This window comes from Trypanosoma brucei, chromosome 10 (assembly GCF_000210295.1).
Source record: "Trypanosoma brucei gambiense DAL972 chromosome 10, complete sequence".
Taxonomy (NCBI): domain Eukaryota; phylum Euglenozoa; class Kinetoplastea; order Trypanosomatida; family Trypanosomatidae; genus Trypanosoma; species Trypanosoma brucei.
The window spans coordinates 3,784,122-3,798,692 of record NC_026743.1 but is presented as its reverse complement, the minus strand read 5'-3'; the positions used below and the strand labels follow the sequence as shown (position 1 = coordinate 3,798,692).

Below are 14,571 nucleotides of genomic sequence, written 5' to 3'. Positions count from 1 at the left end.
CACTCAACGTCTATTAAACGTGGTTGAAACAGCGCCTCCGTCGCCTCGAAGCGCTCCTGTCCGATGCTGCAACTGGAACCATCCGGTAGTAGGAATGTCTTTTCTAGCACCGTTGTCTCAAGCGCTAGTCGCTGCTCCAGTTTGGGGTCCACAGCAGCGTAGCAGAACCGCTCCTTAATACACCTCACCGTTTCAAAATCACTGCTTTGGTTAAAACTATATCCGCGCCGCTGCATAAGCCTGACAAGAAACTCGGTGATATTCCGCCCACCTAAGTCTACCCGTCTGTTCGCCTTGGGGATTGTATAACCCTCAAAAATGGGTGTGCAATGCGACACGCACTCGCCGCACTCGACTGCAACTCCCGTCTGCAGGCCGTTGGAGAACAGCGAGAGGACTCCCTGGGGTGTGGACTGTACGAATGGAAATTTGAATTCCTCGAACATGACCTCGTACAACTTAACGCGGTCTTTGTGACTAAAGAGCGGTGCCTCCGATATTAGTAAGCTGTGATCCTCTGGTTCAACAGAAAGCAAATTGTGAAAAGCATGCTTCCACAGATAACGCATGTCGTCCATATTCTGGATGACGCCATTGTGTATTGGAAAGGTCATGTCTAGAAGATGATGAGCACCATTACATCACCCAATACAAGGTCTTTCGTCAGTGGATCCACTTGTGTATCTTTTCTTTTGCTACTCCTGCCTTCACTCATTTAATCTGGCGGAGAACGGGGCGGCCGACGGCGGTCCGAAAGAAGACTTCAGGAAAGTTTGACCCCGCAAAACCACACTTGAGAAAGCCACTCCCATTGTCTAGCACAACGGGGAGCTTTTCGCTCATTAGACCACGTCACACCGTGTCTTCCGTTGCTTTGCCCTTTTGCACCGGAAAGGGCCGTTTACCACCCAACCAAACGCCCAGAAAAAGTTTCTTATAATTTTTTTTTAAAAAAAGAGGGGGTGAGACATGAGTAAAGTTTCAGCTGTGAATAAAAAAGAGGTGTAACGTACGAATATGTTTTTTATGCAATGGCCTTTTTTCCCTCCCTGATCCACCCCCGTGACCAGCCATCAGCCACTTGGGAAAAAGACTATACGTCTTAGCAAAGATAAACACGGAGAGGGGGAACGCGTTTGTCGTAAAGCTCAGCTTCCTCCGTTTTCACCTAACAAAAAATAGGCGAAAACCTTGTGCTTCTCACTCATACACCGTTCCTCTTCGTTTATTTTTGTCACACCCTTGGTTCCCATTATTTAACTATAATGTATCCTTAACAACAAACTGGGCCAAAGAGTTAGGCCCGGGATAGGGATGAAACACGGTCATGCTGCGCAAAACCGAGCAAAATTGGAATATAGAACAGGGAACTCAACGTGCGTCCAACGGATTTAAAAAAAAAAAAACGGTAAAAGTAAAAAAAAAAACAGACCGATATCGCGCGCTAAAAAGAAACATGTGTCGTGCTGCCGTTGCACGTCTTGCGAAGTGGTAATGATTCTTCCCTACTTTTTACACGCGTGCGCTAATCAGAAGGGAGTTGTAGAAGAAGGAAAGGGATGGACAACAGACCTCCATCACTGCTGCCTTGTTCGCGCCACACTTGGGCACTCATCATGTTTTGTTCGTTTCGCCGGGTAGCGGCTGCGGTCTTCCACCGGAGTCGCTGCCCCTCGGGCGCTCATAACCGTCCGGGACGTTCAAGTCGTCTCGCCTATAACTTTCCCACACCGCCGTGACTTGATTCATCTTCTGCCGTAACCACTGCTGTCGTATGTCTGCGCGGTGTTGGCGCATTGGAACAAACTCTGTTTCTGGAATACCAAAGCCCTCAATATCAGCAGGTTTCATGAGACCGCGGTCCATACGACACCGCAAATACGCCCGCACCTGCTCACGACACATGGGAGTGACGTAATCGTTACTCCTGAGGCACGTGTAATATTCCTCAATTTCGCTCTTGCACTCACGATAGTGGTCAAGTGGAAATGCTCCGAGATCTGGGGCCTTAACACTCACCCGCATGCTGTTTGCCGTTACGCCATTTGCCATTTCTTTTCTCTTCTTTTGCTCTGTGTAGCTTCTTGTTTTGTTTTTTTTTTTGGCGATGTACCTATCTGTTTATCTTACTCCTTGGTAACGACGGTCTCGGTGAGTTAGGCCAGGGTTGTCAGGATTCAGGGAAGTAAAAACGTCACTCACCATCACTGTCGTGAAATAAATTGTGATCAACAAGGGACACGTTGTGTTTGCGCAGTTGAATCGCCTCACGTGCAACTTCACCGCTGAGGGTCACGAATATGAGAAAACGAATACACATAGGAGGGGATAAAAGCAGGCAATGACCCGGAGCATCGTAGCTTGCCGCACACCAGTAAGCACATAAAGAGCGTCACTGTTTGTTAAAAATAATAGTAATAATAATGCAACCAAACACTGAAAAGGTATACGCACCCTTCCACTATAACTGATACAAAGGACTAGAAAAGCGGCTACACGCATACACATGGATGCCGTCCTGATCAACAACCATCAGGCGTTAGCAAAGAAGAAAGCGACGAAGACAGTCTCAACTGCGAGCGAGGTGGAGTCAAGAACTGACTATCAGAGGAATGACCCTCAGCCAATATGGCTTCTCCACCCCATCCCTGCGAGGTCTTTGGGGAAGGTGAGAGGATGTTATCGGCGATCTGACATCTCAGCGACAAGAGTAGCTCCAGTGGAACTTCCCACTCCTCCCCGGGGCCGCGGGGAAATCCGGCACCCACCGGGTCGTTTTCCACGTCTGTATGAAGGGCGTCGCTTGCCGCTGAATGTGAAGGTTTTGTGGTACTGTCGGCCCCTTCTCCACATGGGTGGAGTCCGATGTGTGGCCCCAATCGCATGACGGTGGTTCTCCCCTGTTCTCTCCCACATATCATGCCGTGCGAACTGGCTGTTGGAGTCCTATTTTTGACCTCGCGCACCAGGGGGTCGTAGACCCAAGACGGAGAGGGATCAGTGGAAAAGGCATGCGAGACCGTGTGACGGCGGTCTGGTGTTATCGTATCCGTTGTCGCCGCGCCTTTGGCGTGATCGGTGTGATTCCTGTTTTTGTCACTGCACGACTCCCCAAACCCGTCACCACTTCGAGAGCGGTGACGTTTGGTGTGCTGCCCATTGGGCATCTGTGCAGCGTCTGTGGTGATGTTAAGGGAAGAAACAATAACATGTGCAGCAGGATACACGAAGAACGGTCGGGAGAGGTAAATGTTCTTACCCGATGACACAACATTCGGGCGGAACGCATCGGTCGTTAAAACGATGGTCCATTCAATGTTTGTTGCTATCCCCCGCTGTTGCTGTTCAAGGAAGTCTCCTTGTTCATCACTCCTTAACCCTGTAAAACACGAGCGAAAGTTGTCGCTTTCAATTTCCCTTTTGACTTTTTCATCTGCCCACACAATTCTCCCGCGGAGCATGTAGAGAGAAAAAGCACACTCAACTTTTGAAACCAAAAAGCCCAAATGGACCCTAACTGTGCCAGACCCCTGTGGCATGGCCGAGCTACACGTAGCCCCTGTTATCGGGTATGTTTCATCATTCCTTTTAGGGGCATGAGACAGACTTCTACTCAATTTCCATTCATTGAATGAGCGAGTAAGGTAGGCAATGACTCGCTCCGCTGTTGGGTTACCTGCCAACCGCCTTATTGCAGCGGAACCTTTTGCGCGCCCCGCAGTCACCTCTGGCCTCTCTGCCGTATTCGTGGCACGAAAACGATCATCCGCATCGTCGGTTGCGAGGATATCAGCTAAACTACGTCTGCCTTCACCCCTTCCTGACGCAGTTGAACCTGTGCTACTTCTGGTAAAAACTGACCCCCGACCCAATGTTCCGTCATCCAATAATACCTCTACTCTGTTTGGACGCGTTGTGGGAGGCCCACTGCCTGCAATGGAATGTGCTGGCTCAATCAGATCATTGCCCTCCCAGCGTCCCCATGAGGATGTAGCACGCTTTACTGGCTTTCCGGCTGAATCACGGGGATCTTCCAGATCCATATCCAACGGACAGCACCTCCCCCTTTTTTGTGCAACATTGCCTAATTCATTGAACTGGCGCCCAGACTTTTGGCGTGCGTTGTGCTTCGGTTCTGAGTCGCTTTCCTCGAGTATAGAAAGCAATGAACGCTGTTTCGGCTGCTGTCTTTCAACCCTACGATCGCTTTGCTCGCGTTCCGCGGCATTTGCCATCCCCTGCCGCCATTTCGGTCGGACATCATCAGGACCGGCTGTGGAATCGTAAGGTGGGATACCATCACCGTAGTCTCGTGAATTTGTGCTGAAACCAAAACACCCACCAGATACCTCACTTCGCCGTGGGGGTAGAAGATGCAGCAGGCTTCTCGACAAATCCTTTGGGGGCTGGTGCATTGTTCCTTCCTTTTCGTCCGACCCATGGTGCTCTGTACGTGTGTCTCTTGCTATTTGGTGTTCCCACTGCTGCCGCTGTGGGGCGTAATCTTGCCAGGAAGTTGCATTGGCTCTGTGGTTGTGGGCTTCGCGGCAACCAGTGAGATGTAGGTGGCCGAGCACGTCAAGCATCGTTCGCCTCGTTGCCGCTCGTAATGCCCGTGGGACGCGAACCGCACGCTCCATTGTCATAGCCTCCGTTACCAGCCCCAGATTTGGGCCTGGGTAGGGCGCCTTGTCATGTGATTCCGAACTGTCCGCCGGCTTACCACTACCCTGAATCGGCTGTGCATCATGCACTGCGGCATAACGTTTTTCTCCGGCTTCAGATGGCACACCGTGCGAGCTGGCACTGTGTTCTGTGGGTCCATTAAATCTGTTGTGCGTGTGTTGATCACATCCCAGAGACATCACGTGAGAGTATCACCAAGCGTGAGCCCCCGGTCAATTTCTGCTACAGCTTTCGCGTGGCTGCACGTGCCGGCTACGTATCCGGCTAGGGCCGTTAGGGTGACGCAGGGGTGGTAATCGCCTTACCCTAATAAAACTACGACGCACGGTCCATCGGTACGAAACAAAGGGGATGAAGAATATACATTAAAATTGTGTGCCTCTGGCTCTGCATTAGAAATAGCGTGCGACAAGGTGATCAAGGGGAAAGTGAGGGTGAATGCAGAAATGAGTAGGTGGCATCACGAGAAAGGGGGACGTGGGATAGTAGATTAAGTGTTGAAGAGACACACATGAAAGAACCAACCCCCTGAATCTATGTGATGTGGGGGGCGCAAAATGGCTTCGAGACGGGGATCATCAGAGTTTTTGAGTTTGGGGACGGCGTCAGGCCCGCTTCTGCGCGTTGCTCATGGCACATCATTTATATCTATGCTCTGTCCACTACACGGCGTCGTGACCTGCATTGGCAAAAGTTTCTAAAAAAGATGCCCTCTCGTCGGCTGCTACTTCCCTCCAGGCGGCCTCGCGGGCCAACAATGTGTAAGCATCGAGTGCCAGCGTGTTACCCGCGCCCGCGTTCACGTTCATAGCGCCGTCACGCGTCTCATTACCACGCTTCAACCGACTCGTAAGCCCTCCAACAGGCATTGCCCGAAATAGCACCCGCGGCTGTTCCTGTTGCTTTGGACCCCGCTCCGCTTCCGAAACAGTGCGTCCCTCCCCGTGATGAGCATCGGGACCAAACGTTGGTGGCTCTTCCTTCGTTGGTCTCCTGGACGGCGTTAGCGGCTTCATTTTTTCATCAGCCTGCTGCTTTTGACGCACGTACCACCTTTCCCATGCTAAAACCTTCCGTTCCGCCGCTCGCAGCTGCTTTCGTAACTGCACTGTTTCGTCAGCCAAATTATCACTGGTGGAATCAAAAATTTTCTGAAGTGAACTTTCTTGGGCGGGGTAGCCACCCTTTCCGACCTTGTTAGCTGCATCGGAAAAGTCGAGCGACGGAGGGGCATCGTGACCCAAGCTCTCGTAAGGCTGCACTGATACAATTCCCTTCGCAGCCTGCGAGATTATCTCCCTCTTCCCACTATAACTCGTAGAGAAGGTCCCCGACCGCGAGATGTCGTCCATTGCAAGGGGCGCGTGCACTCCACATTCTCTTGTAGGTAGTAGAGAGGTGATTCCCCCTGAAGGCTCTGCTCCCGGTTGTGACAGTGAGGTCACCTGCTTTGGGGGGCTGTTGCAATGCTCCAATGATGATTTTAATTCCGATATCGCCTGGTACTGCGTCGTGTTCTGTAACGCGAGCTCCTTTACTATATTTTCTAGACTTTCTATTTTTGACAACAGGGCGGATTCCTGAGTTGGTGTCAAGGAGGGGGCGAGTGAACTGGCCATGCCGGTCATCGTTGATGCTCCCTGACCCGTGGTTAAGGTCCCCGTGCTCTCCGCTCGGTGTCCGGCGACGCGCTCACCACCGTCCGTGGCATGGGGCTGAGATTCACCTGTCCGATTTCCCGTGCAGATGAACGAGCCATTGCCAGGCTTTATGCGCCGCATGCGCAACAGTTTCAGTTTCCGATCCAAAGTAGAGGCCTGAGGTTGCATGCTCTCTTCTATAACTCGTCTCGTTCGCTCTAGCCACCCTCCCCACTGCCGTTGCTGTGCTGCTTCACCCACCTTCTGGGACTGCCCTCGCCGAAGTGGCTGTTTGGGATGCAAACGACCCGCGCAGTTGAGAGTCCCGGGGCAGCTTTGTTGACGGCAGTATAAACAGGGTCGACCACGTGCCAACGTCCCTCTATGTTTCTTTTGCTCTTTAGACGATTGGAGCATGAATTCCTTTTTTTTACTACAGTTCTTACCGGTTGGCGAGCGTCCTTCACTTGATGGGGCGGTTAAGTGGTACTCGCCCTGGTGGAGACAACGAATGAAGCAAATGAATTTGCGTAAGAGTCGCACAAAATGAATAGCAGCTAATTAATACGTCTGTGGTGAGTAGCAAAGCCATAAAAGGAACCAGAGGAGACACGCCCCCCGCCATTTCTCTTCAACGAACACCGTTTAAGGGTACAAAAATCCCAAAGAAATACAGAGCCTGGGGAAATATGTGCGTCACCAGGATTTACTACAAAAATTCAATCCATCCTTTCACAAAAAGGGGCAACATTACAAGCGGAAAAGAAGAATGATTATCGCCTCCTCTCTTTTCTTGTTCTTTCCTTGGCAGCGAGAAGGCTGAGAGATCTGGGCAAGTTAGTGACACACCAGCACAAAATAGGGAGAAGGGCTGAAAAAGTAATATATTTATGTAACTTTGTTGTTTTTTTTTAAATTGATGGCGCTCAAGTAGATCCTCTTTCTCACCGCACGCGAAAACCCCAACTGCAGCTTTCACACACTTTGTTTTTAAAAGAAAGAAAAACAAGAGGGAAAAGCCAATGTTCCCTTCCTTCTTTCCCCATCTTGCAAATGAATACAAATATTTGTCCTATCGTCTTTCATTCTCTTTAATTGTAACTCCCCTTCCCCCTAGTGGCCAACGCAATATTTCGGGCGAGATATTTCATCAGTTTCCCCTTTTCACTACTTTTCATTTTGTTCTGTCTTATTTTTGTTCGTTTGGTTTGGTTTATTAACAAATCCCATATATTTCCCTCCGTAGTACATTATTCGTTTGCACAGCCTTCCTTGTTTTTTTCTTCTGAGACATACTCTGCGCACTCCGTACATTTTTCGTGTCTCATATATATATATATATATATATATATATATAAGCATGTCTCCCCTTCCTAATCTTTTTGGCTCCTCTGTCGTTTACTGTATTTTTTTTTTTTTTTGACATTTGGAAAGACAGTGTAGCAGACATTCACGTTATACGCTGATGCTTTGGCATCACGTACCTTTGTATGGGTGTACGTGAGTGTCAAACTATAAATACATTTTCCCCCTTCACTTCTCATTTGCTTCCCCCCTTTCATCCTTCTTGTTCACGCTTTTATTTGCACATCCCGTTTCTTTTTACCCTCTTGCGTGATGAGCAGGGGACCGTTCGAGAGGTCTGCTGGGTGACCAGAGGAGGACAAACAAGAGGAGGGAAAAAAACAAAAACAAAAAACAAAAAAGCGAATCAAGCTAGTCCAGCACATCGAAATTCCACTCACATGCCTACGCACTCCTTTTGCTACCGCCTCTGCTCCTTCTTCACCTTCCAATGGTTTCTTTGCGGTCCGCTTCATCACTGTTACCATACTTGTCAAGTGATAAACTTACGATTGCTCAGCAGCGGCGGCCCGCCTGGCCAGGAATTTCTGCAAGCGGCGGTAAACCCTCGCCGCACGGCAGTTGTACTCCCAGCGTTCCTTCGCAAGGTTCTGGCGGGCGTTCTGGAGTTCTTCGTCAAGAGTGGCTTCCGTGTCCTCCATATCAACGTAGATACGTGGGGTTCCAATTTCGTCAAGCTCTTCCTCACGCATGTACCGCATTGCGTACGCGCCACCGCCGCAGCAGCGCAGCGCGTCAATCTTCATGCGACACTCATTTCTCTTTTCAACGTAGGCCTGAAGGGGCTCTGCGTCAAACTCTTCCACAGGCGGCAGCTCGAACTTGGGGTGCTGGACAGCGGCGGCAGTTTCCTCATACGTTGGGCGAAGAGCATTGTTATGCTCCACCAACTGCGCAACCGTGTTGAATTCACGGCCGTCGATGTACGAGACAAACGTCTGCTTCAGATGTGACAGCAGTACACGCGTGCCCTTGACGAAGTCCCTGTAGCCCTCTGCCACTTCCTCCTCAGTAGGCGTCCCGTAGTAAAGGGGCTCCCCGCTGTCTCCCCTTTCCTCTGCCTCCTGCTGCAATTCTACTCTCCTGACGGCGAGTCTCCACAGAACCTGGGCTTCGCTGTTCTCTTCGTCGTCGTCCTCATCCTCATCATCCTCGAGGTCCTCTTCCGTGCAGAGACCGAGGGCGAGCTTTATTTGTCCAAGGCGGGCACGAATCATCGTTATGACGTAGTCGCGGCGAGCCTGATCACTGAAGCGTAGACAGCCCTCATTGGTGATGCGGAGGAGATCAAGGTTGAGCGTCTCCGACTCTGTACCATCATGACCCATCCAGTTGAAACGATGGTCCTTCGCGAGTGCCAACTGCGTGAATTCCTTCTTCTTCTTCCCGCTCTTCGGCGTTCTCGTCGGTATCGGCGTCCCCTCTGATTTCATATTTACTTCAGTAAACCGTTGAAGTGAAACACCCCTTGAGTAATATGTTTTACTGTTATTGATGATGAAGTTCTTTCTGTCCCTTGTAACCTTGGACTGAAAATATATGTACAGATATATATATATATATATGTGTCCTTTGCTTCCTCTGTCTTGTGCTCCTCTATATCCCTTTTAATGATTTGATCTTAACTAACGAACACACCACGCGTAGTGCATGATACAGATGGTAAGAGACAAGGAAGAAATAGGCAAAGTAGTTTCACGTGAGCCCCTATAAATACAAGGCAAAAAAGACTTCAACAGAAAATCACTGACAAAGTTCATTGATTTCGCGTCTTTGCCAAATCGTAACGTTACGCACACAAGAATACGAATGGGGGAAATGATACGGGTGAGAAACAATAACAAGTAACGATGGTGACATAAAAAAAAAAAAAGACGACGTCTAGTCAAATTCAAAAGTATTGTTACTTCCTTCAAATTACGCGTCTATGATATTCTTTTTATCCCCTTCTATATCCATGTAGTTAACGGTAGAGTGAAATTCCCTACGTCAAGATGCACTTCTTTTATTTTTTCCTTTCAAACTCCAAATACATATGATCACCCTCACATTCTATCTATATACGCAAACGAGGCACGCATACCTCTAATCCCTTTTTTATTCAATACTCTCCCGACACACAAACGTCACTCGTGCCTTACTTGATCTTTGACCTTACCACCTATACACAAAGATAAAAAATATCAACAGAACATTCTTTCTCCATCTCGAGTAATCCATAGGCTAAAGTATCATCTGCGAGCGTATTGATAGCTCACACCTCTCTCACAGTCTTTGGTACTGTTAGTTCAACGGCGCTGGCGTAACTTAACAGCTGGCAAACACACATCTGAGTGTGCAGCCCAGTGCGGGACCATTTACATCCATTCGCAGAGTGAGCGAAAGAGGGGAACAAAACGTACTTATATGAAGTAAGGTCTCCCCTTTCTTCACAGGATTGCTACCTTCTGCACGTGGTGCGGGTATACGGCTTTGCAATAAACGTGTCAGGCCGGTTCGCGTTCCATGGGGGACAAATGAACGGGGTGTTTAGGTCTGTTCGCCACGGAGGTGAAGCCGCTCGAGCTGGTGAGGGCCTGTGGGCACACTTGAGTGTCTCCTTGCGGTTGGACCCCGCAACGGATGCCGTCCAGAAGTTCCCGCTCCCCCTCCGTACGAAGAAGGCGGAAAGAGATGCACGGTAATACATGGCTCCGCTACACTCGTAGGCGGTCGCCGTTGTGCTCCGCGCGGTCCACCAACGAAGGCAGCACGATCAACGTCGTCCAGTGGATTGTAATGGAATCTGCTGCACGCCTGCCCGGGACTTGCGTTGCGTGTGAGGTCGGCGGCACTGCGTTGCCGCGGGTGGCAAAGGCGTTGGCGTGCTGGAAAGGGGGCTAGCGTACGGTGTGTTCGACCTCCTATGTTTGTGTTCCTGTGGTTGCGGCGCGGAGGTGGTGGGTCACGCGAGAACGGAGGCCGCCAGGGTGGGGTCGAGGAAGACTCATGAAACTCCTCAAATAATGGTACACATTGCTGGTCAGGCTCCCACTCGTGTTGACACCCCATCCTTGTATGTTCTTCGCCGCTGTGTACCCCCGATTTGACTACCCGGTTGCTCTGCAGTCTGGTTGGTGGCGGTGGCTCATATCCTCTCTGTGGTGGCTCTTCGTCCAGAACGTAAGCCAACCCCTTACTCCTCACGGGGTTACCGTCGTAATATGTGCGTCCCAGTGCCATGGCGCCCCCGCATCGATCACCGTGGAAATTGCAAGCACTTGCTTTGCCGCCATACACAGCTGGTGACCGGCTTTTCGTGCGGAAATTCCGGCGGCGCCAGGAATTGGACGCTGGGCCGCTTCTCGTGATCCCTCTCACGGGGTCTGCCGTAATAAAGGCACCCTGACGCTGCACAGGTCTTTGCCGTGCCCAGCTTTCTTGTGGCCGCGGCTTGGAACTGCTTGCGGCGCGATGTTCCTGTACATTTCTTCCTGCAGCAGCAGAATTCAACGTTGTGTCCTTAGTATTACCCGTTGCGTTTTGCCTCCGAAGGCGCCGGAAACGCATTCTTGAAACTGCTCGCTTGCTCTGCGGAGCTTTCGTACAATTATGGATAATTCCGGGAACATAGTTTCTAGGTGTCGGAGGTTTGGGCCTCCTTGGTTCGGCGTTATTACCTAATGGTACAAAGAATGCTGTGGCTCTTTTTCTTTCGGTCTTGGGCTCATTATCTGCCTTTAAGTTCATACTATTTTCGGCATCATTAAATTCATCAAACCGCTCCTGTTTGAGTCCGCAAGGTGGCATCTGCCTCGAATCAGATGGCCATGACTCAAGATAATGTGATTTCCATGCAGCATCTTCCTCGCTGTCATTTTCTTGGTTTAAGAATCGGCGAGTGACTCTAGGAGGCGTCTTAACCTCGTGCAGGTTAGAGTTGTCACCCTTTTGCCCCGGTGTAAGAACGACTACATCAAACCCTCGAGTGTTTACCACATTTTCTCTCCGCCTTCTCATCCGTTGCTCGAGCCGGAACTGCCTAAACAACCTCCGGCACTCCCACCTAGCGTGCACCCTCGTTTCAGTCATTACCCTGCACCTCTTGTTGATAATGGTAAGGTGATGTAACGTACAGCACTGACGAAACGAACCTGAAGGAATACAATGAGAGCACACCATTGTGCCACAACGCGCACATCTACTCGTATCAGTGGAGAAGCAAGTACGACAAATCCTACTTGCTGGAATGCGAGGGGGCTCAGCGCTTACCGTAGTCCCATCACGCCACTTTTCATCTAAAGCATATACTTCAGCAGTTGCGCCAACGCCACCGGCGTTAAGTACGGTTGAACATCCCCTGCTGATGTGCGCACTCTCAACGCCATTTACATCAATGCCAACATCGTCCCCACCCGCGCAAACATCACCAAAAACAACGCCACCATCATCGTCAACAGTATTCCACAGAGATGATTCACCCAGAGCGTCACTGCCAACAATACGCAAAAAAGAGGTATAGTCAACTGAAATAGCCTCAGCTGACGTGCTTCCATGCGCTGAACACGCCAAACCAACAGGAAAATCAACATCAAGCGGCAAAACACCACCCCCTCGACAAACATCCGGGGAGAAAGAAGCACAATCAGCACCAGAAGGACGAAAAACACAATCACACCCCGAAGAAGCAACTTCAAAAGAATCAGCTCCTTCACTCTGCGCACCGCATGCCAACATTCCGTCCGCCACACTTCGTTCCATTTCCGCATGCATACGAGTTTCGTCACGCTGTATTTTGGCACGGTGCTGTTGTTCATCACGAGCGAGATCCATAAGTTGCTCAAAGAGCCGCAGCTGTTGTTCCGAATCCCATGTAGCAACCTCAACACGCTCACGTCGCTCTTCTGCTGCGTGCATGGCTCGTTCACTTGCTTCGTCACTGCACAGGGAATCACGTGCCCTCAGTTCCTCCGTTACAACGAGGTTGAGACGAGCGCGCGAAGTGGTTTCAACAGCAGTTGATTCCAGTGCAACCCTTAGCATATCCAATTCCCTTTGTGCGTCCTCCTTACCACGTTGTTGCACATGCTGCATGCTGACGTCAAGTGAGAGCTCCGCGCTCTGTCGTGTTATGTTGCGCCGTAGCCGCCGCTCATCCTCTTGGATGGTGTACCGCTCTTCCTTCTCATCACGCAATAATTCCTCCTGCTCTCTACGTGCTGACTCTGCCATGGCCTCCATTGCAGCCTTGATTGTTGCAACATCGCTAGCCTCGCTTCGTTCCATTTCCGCATGCATACGAGTTTCGTCACGCTGTATTTTGGCACGGTGCTGTTGTTCATCACGAGCGAGATCCATAAGTTGTTCAAAGAGCCGCAGCTGTTGTTCCGAATCCCATGTAGCAACCTCAACACGCTCACGTCGCTCTTCTGCTGCGTGCATGGCTCGTTCACTTGCTTCGTCACTGCACAGGGAATCACGTGCCCTCAGTTCCTCCGTTACAACGAGGTTGAGGCGAGCGCGCGAAGTGGTTTCAACAGCAGTTGATTCCAGTGCAACCCTTAGCATATCCAATTCCCTTTGTGCGTCCTCCTTACCACGTTGTTGCACATGCTGCATGCTGACGTCAAGTGAGAGCTCCGCGCTCTGTCGTGTTATGTTGCGCCGTAGCCGCCGCTCATCCTCTTGGATGGTGTACCGCTCTTCCTTCTCATCACGCAATAATTCCTCCTGCTCTCTACGTGCTGACTCTGCCATGGCCTCCATTGCAGCCTTGATTGTTGCAACATCGCTAGCCTCGCTTCGTTCCATTTCCGCATGCATACGAGTTTCGTCACGCTGTATTTTGGCACGGTGCTGTTGTTCATCACGAGCGAGATCCATAAGTTGCTCAAAGAGCCGCAGCTGTTGTTCCGAATCCCATGTAGCAACCTCAACACGCTCACGTCGCTCTTCTGCTGCGTGCATGGCTCGTTCACTTGCTTCGTCACTGCACAGGGAATCACGTGCCCTCAGTTCCTCCGTTACAACGAGGTTGAGACGAGCGCGCGAAGTGGTTTCAACAGCAGTTGATTCCAGTGCAACCCTTAGCATATCCAATTCCCTTTGTGCGTCCTCCTTACCACGTTGTTGCACATGCTGCATGCTGACGTCAAGTGAGAGCTCCGCGCTCTGTCGTGTTATGTTGCGCCGTAGCCGCCGCTCATCCTCTTGGATGGTGTACCGCTCTTCCTTCTCATCACGCAATAATTCCTCCTGCTCTCTACGTGCTGACTCTGCCATGGCCTCCATTGCAGCCTTGATTGTTGCAACATCGCTAGCCTCGCTTCGTTCCATTTCCGCATGCATACGAGTTTCGTCACGCTGTATTTTGGCACGGTGCTGTTGTTCATCACGAGCGAGATCCATAAGTTGCTCAAAGAGCCGCAGCTGTTGTTCCGAATCCCATGTAGCAACCTCAACACGCTCACGTCGCTCTTCTGCTGCGTGCATGGCTCGTTCACTTGCTTCGTCACTGCACAGGGAATCACGTGCCCTCAGTTCCTCCGTTACAACGAGGTTGAGACGAGCGCGCGAAGTGGTTTCAACAGCAGTTGATTCCAGTGCAACCCTTAGCATATCCAATTCCCTTTGTGCGTCCTCCTTACCACGTTGTTGCACATGCTGCATGCTGACGTCAAGTGAGAGCTCCGCGCTCTGTCGTGTTATGTTGCGCCGTAGCCGCCGCTCATCCTCTTGGATGGTGTACCGCTCTTCCTTCTCATCACGCAATAATTCCTCCTGCTCTCTACGTGCTGACTCTGCCATGGCCTCCATTGCAGCCTTGATTGTTGCAACATCGCTAGCCTCGCTTCGTTCCATTTCCGCATGCATACGAGTTTCGTCACGCTGTATTTTGGCA

General features: G+C 50.7%; 6 protein-coding genes across 6 annotated transcripts; all 6 read right to left on the bottom strand.

The window, feature by feature from the left end:
- Window positions 1-2: 2 nt before the first annotated feature.
- TbgDal_X19350 (actin-like protein 2, putative, (fragment)) lies at window positions 3-614 on the bottom strand (the record flags this gene model as incomplete). Its single annotated transcript, XM_011780789.1, has 1 exon — window positions 3-614. A coding segment is annotated over one exon (612 nt), but the record flags the coding sequence as incomplete, so codon positions are not given.
- A 1,000-nt stretch (window positions 615-1,614) lies between these two features.
- Window positions 1,615-2,052, bottom strand: TbgDal_X19340 (hypothetical protein, unlikely; the record flags this gene model as incomplete). Its single annotated transcript, XM_011780788.1, has 1 exon — window positions 1,615-2,052. The coding sequence occupies one exon, from the start codon at window positions 2,050-2,052 to the stop codon at window positions 1,615-1,617; it is 438 nt and encodes a 145-aa protein (XP_011779090.1).
- A 470-nt stretch (window positions 2,053-2,522) lies between these two features.
- Window positions 2,523-4,865, bottom strand: TbgDal_X19330 (hypothetical protein, conserved; the record flags this gene model as incomplete). The annotated part of the gene is made up of 1 exon (XM_011780787.1): window positions 2,523-4,865. The coding sequence occupies one exon, from the start codon at window positions 4,863-4,865 to the stop codon at window positions 2,523-2,525; it is 2,343 nt and encodes a 780-aa protein (XP_011779089.1).
- Window positions 4,866-5,348: 483 nt separating this feature from the next.
- Window positions 5,349-6,743, bottom strand: TbgDal_X19320 (hypothetical protein, conserved; the record flags this gene model as incomplete). The annotated part of the gene is made up of 1 exon (XM_011780786.1): window positions 5,349-6,743. The coding sequence occupies one exon, from the start codon at window positions 6,741-6,743 to the stop codon at window positions 5,349-5,351; it is 1,395 nt and encodes a 464-aa protein (XP_011779088.1).
- A 1,433-nt stretch (window positions 6,744-8,176) lies between these two features.
- TbgDal_X19310 (hypothetical protein, conserved) lies at window positions 8,177-9,124 on the bottom strand (the record flags this gene model as incomplete). The annotated part of the gene is made up of 1 exon (XM_011780785.1): window positions 8,177-9,124. One exon carries the CDS (start codon window positions 9,122-9,124, stop codon window positions 8,177-8,179), a length of 948 nt encoding a protein of 315 aa, XP_011779087.1.
- Window positions 9,125-10,220: 1,096 nt separating this feature from the next.
- TbgDal_X19300 (hypothetical protein, conserved, (fragment)) lies at window positions 10,221-14,570 on the bottom strand (the record flags this gene model as incomplete). Its single annotated transcript, XM_011780784.1, has 1 exon — window positions 10,221-14,570. A coding segment is annotated over one exon (4,350 nt), but the record flags the coding sequence as incomplete, so codon positions are not given.
- Between the last annotated feature and the right edge of the window lies 1 nt (window position 14,571).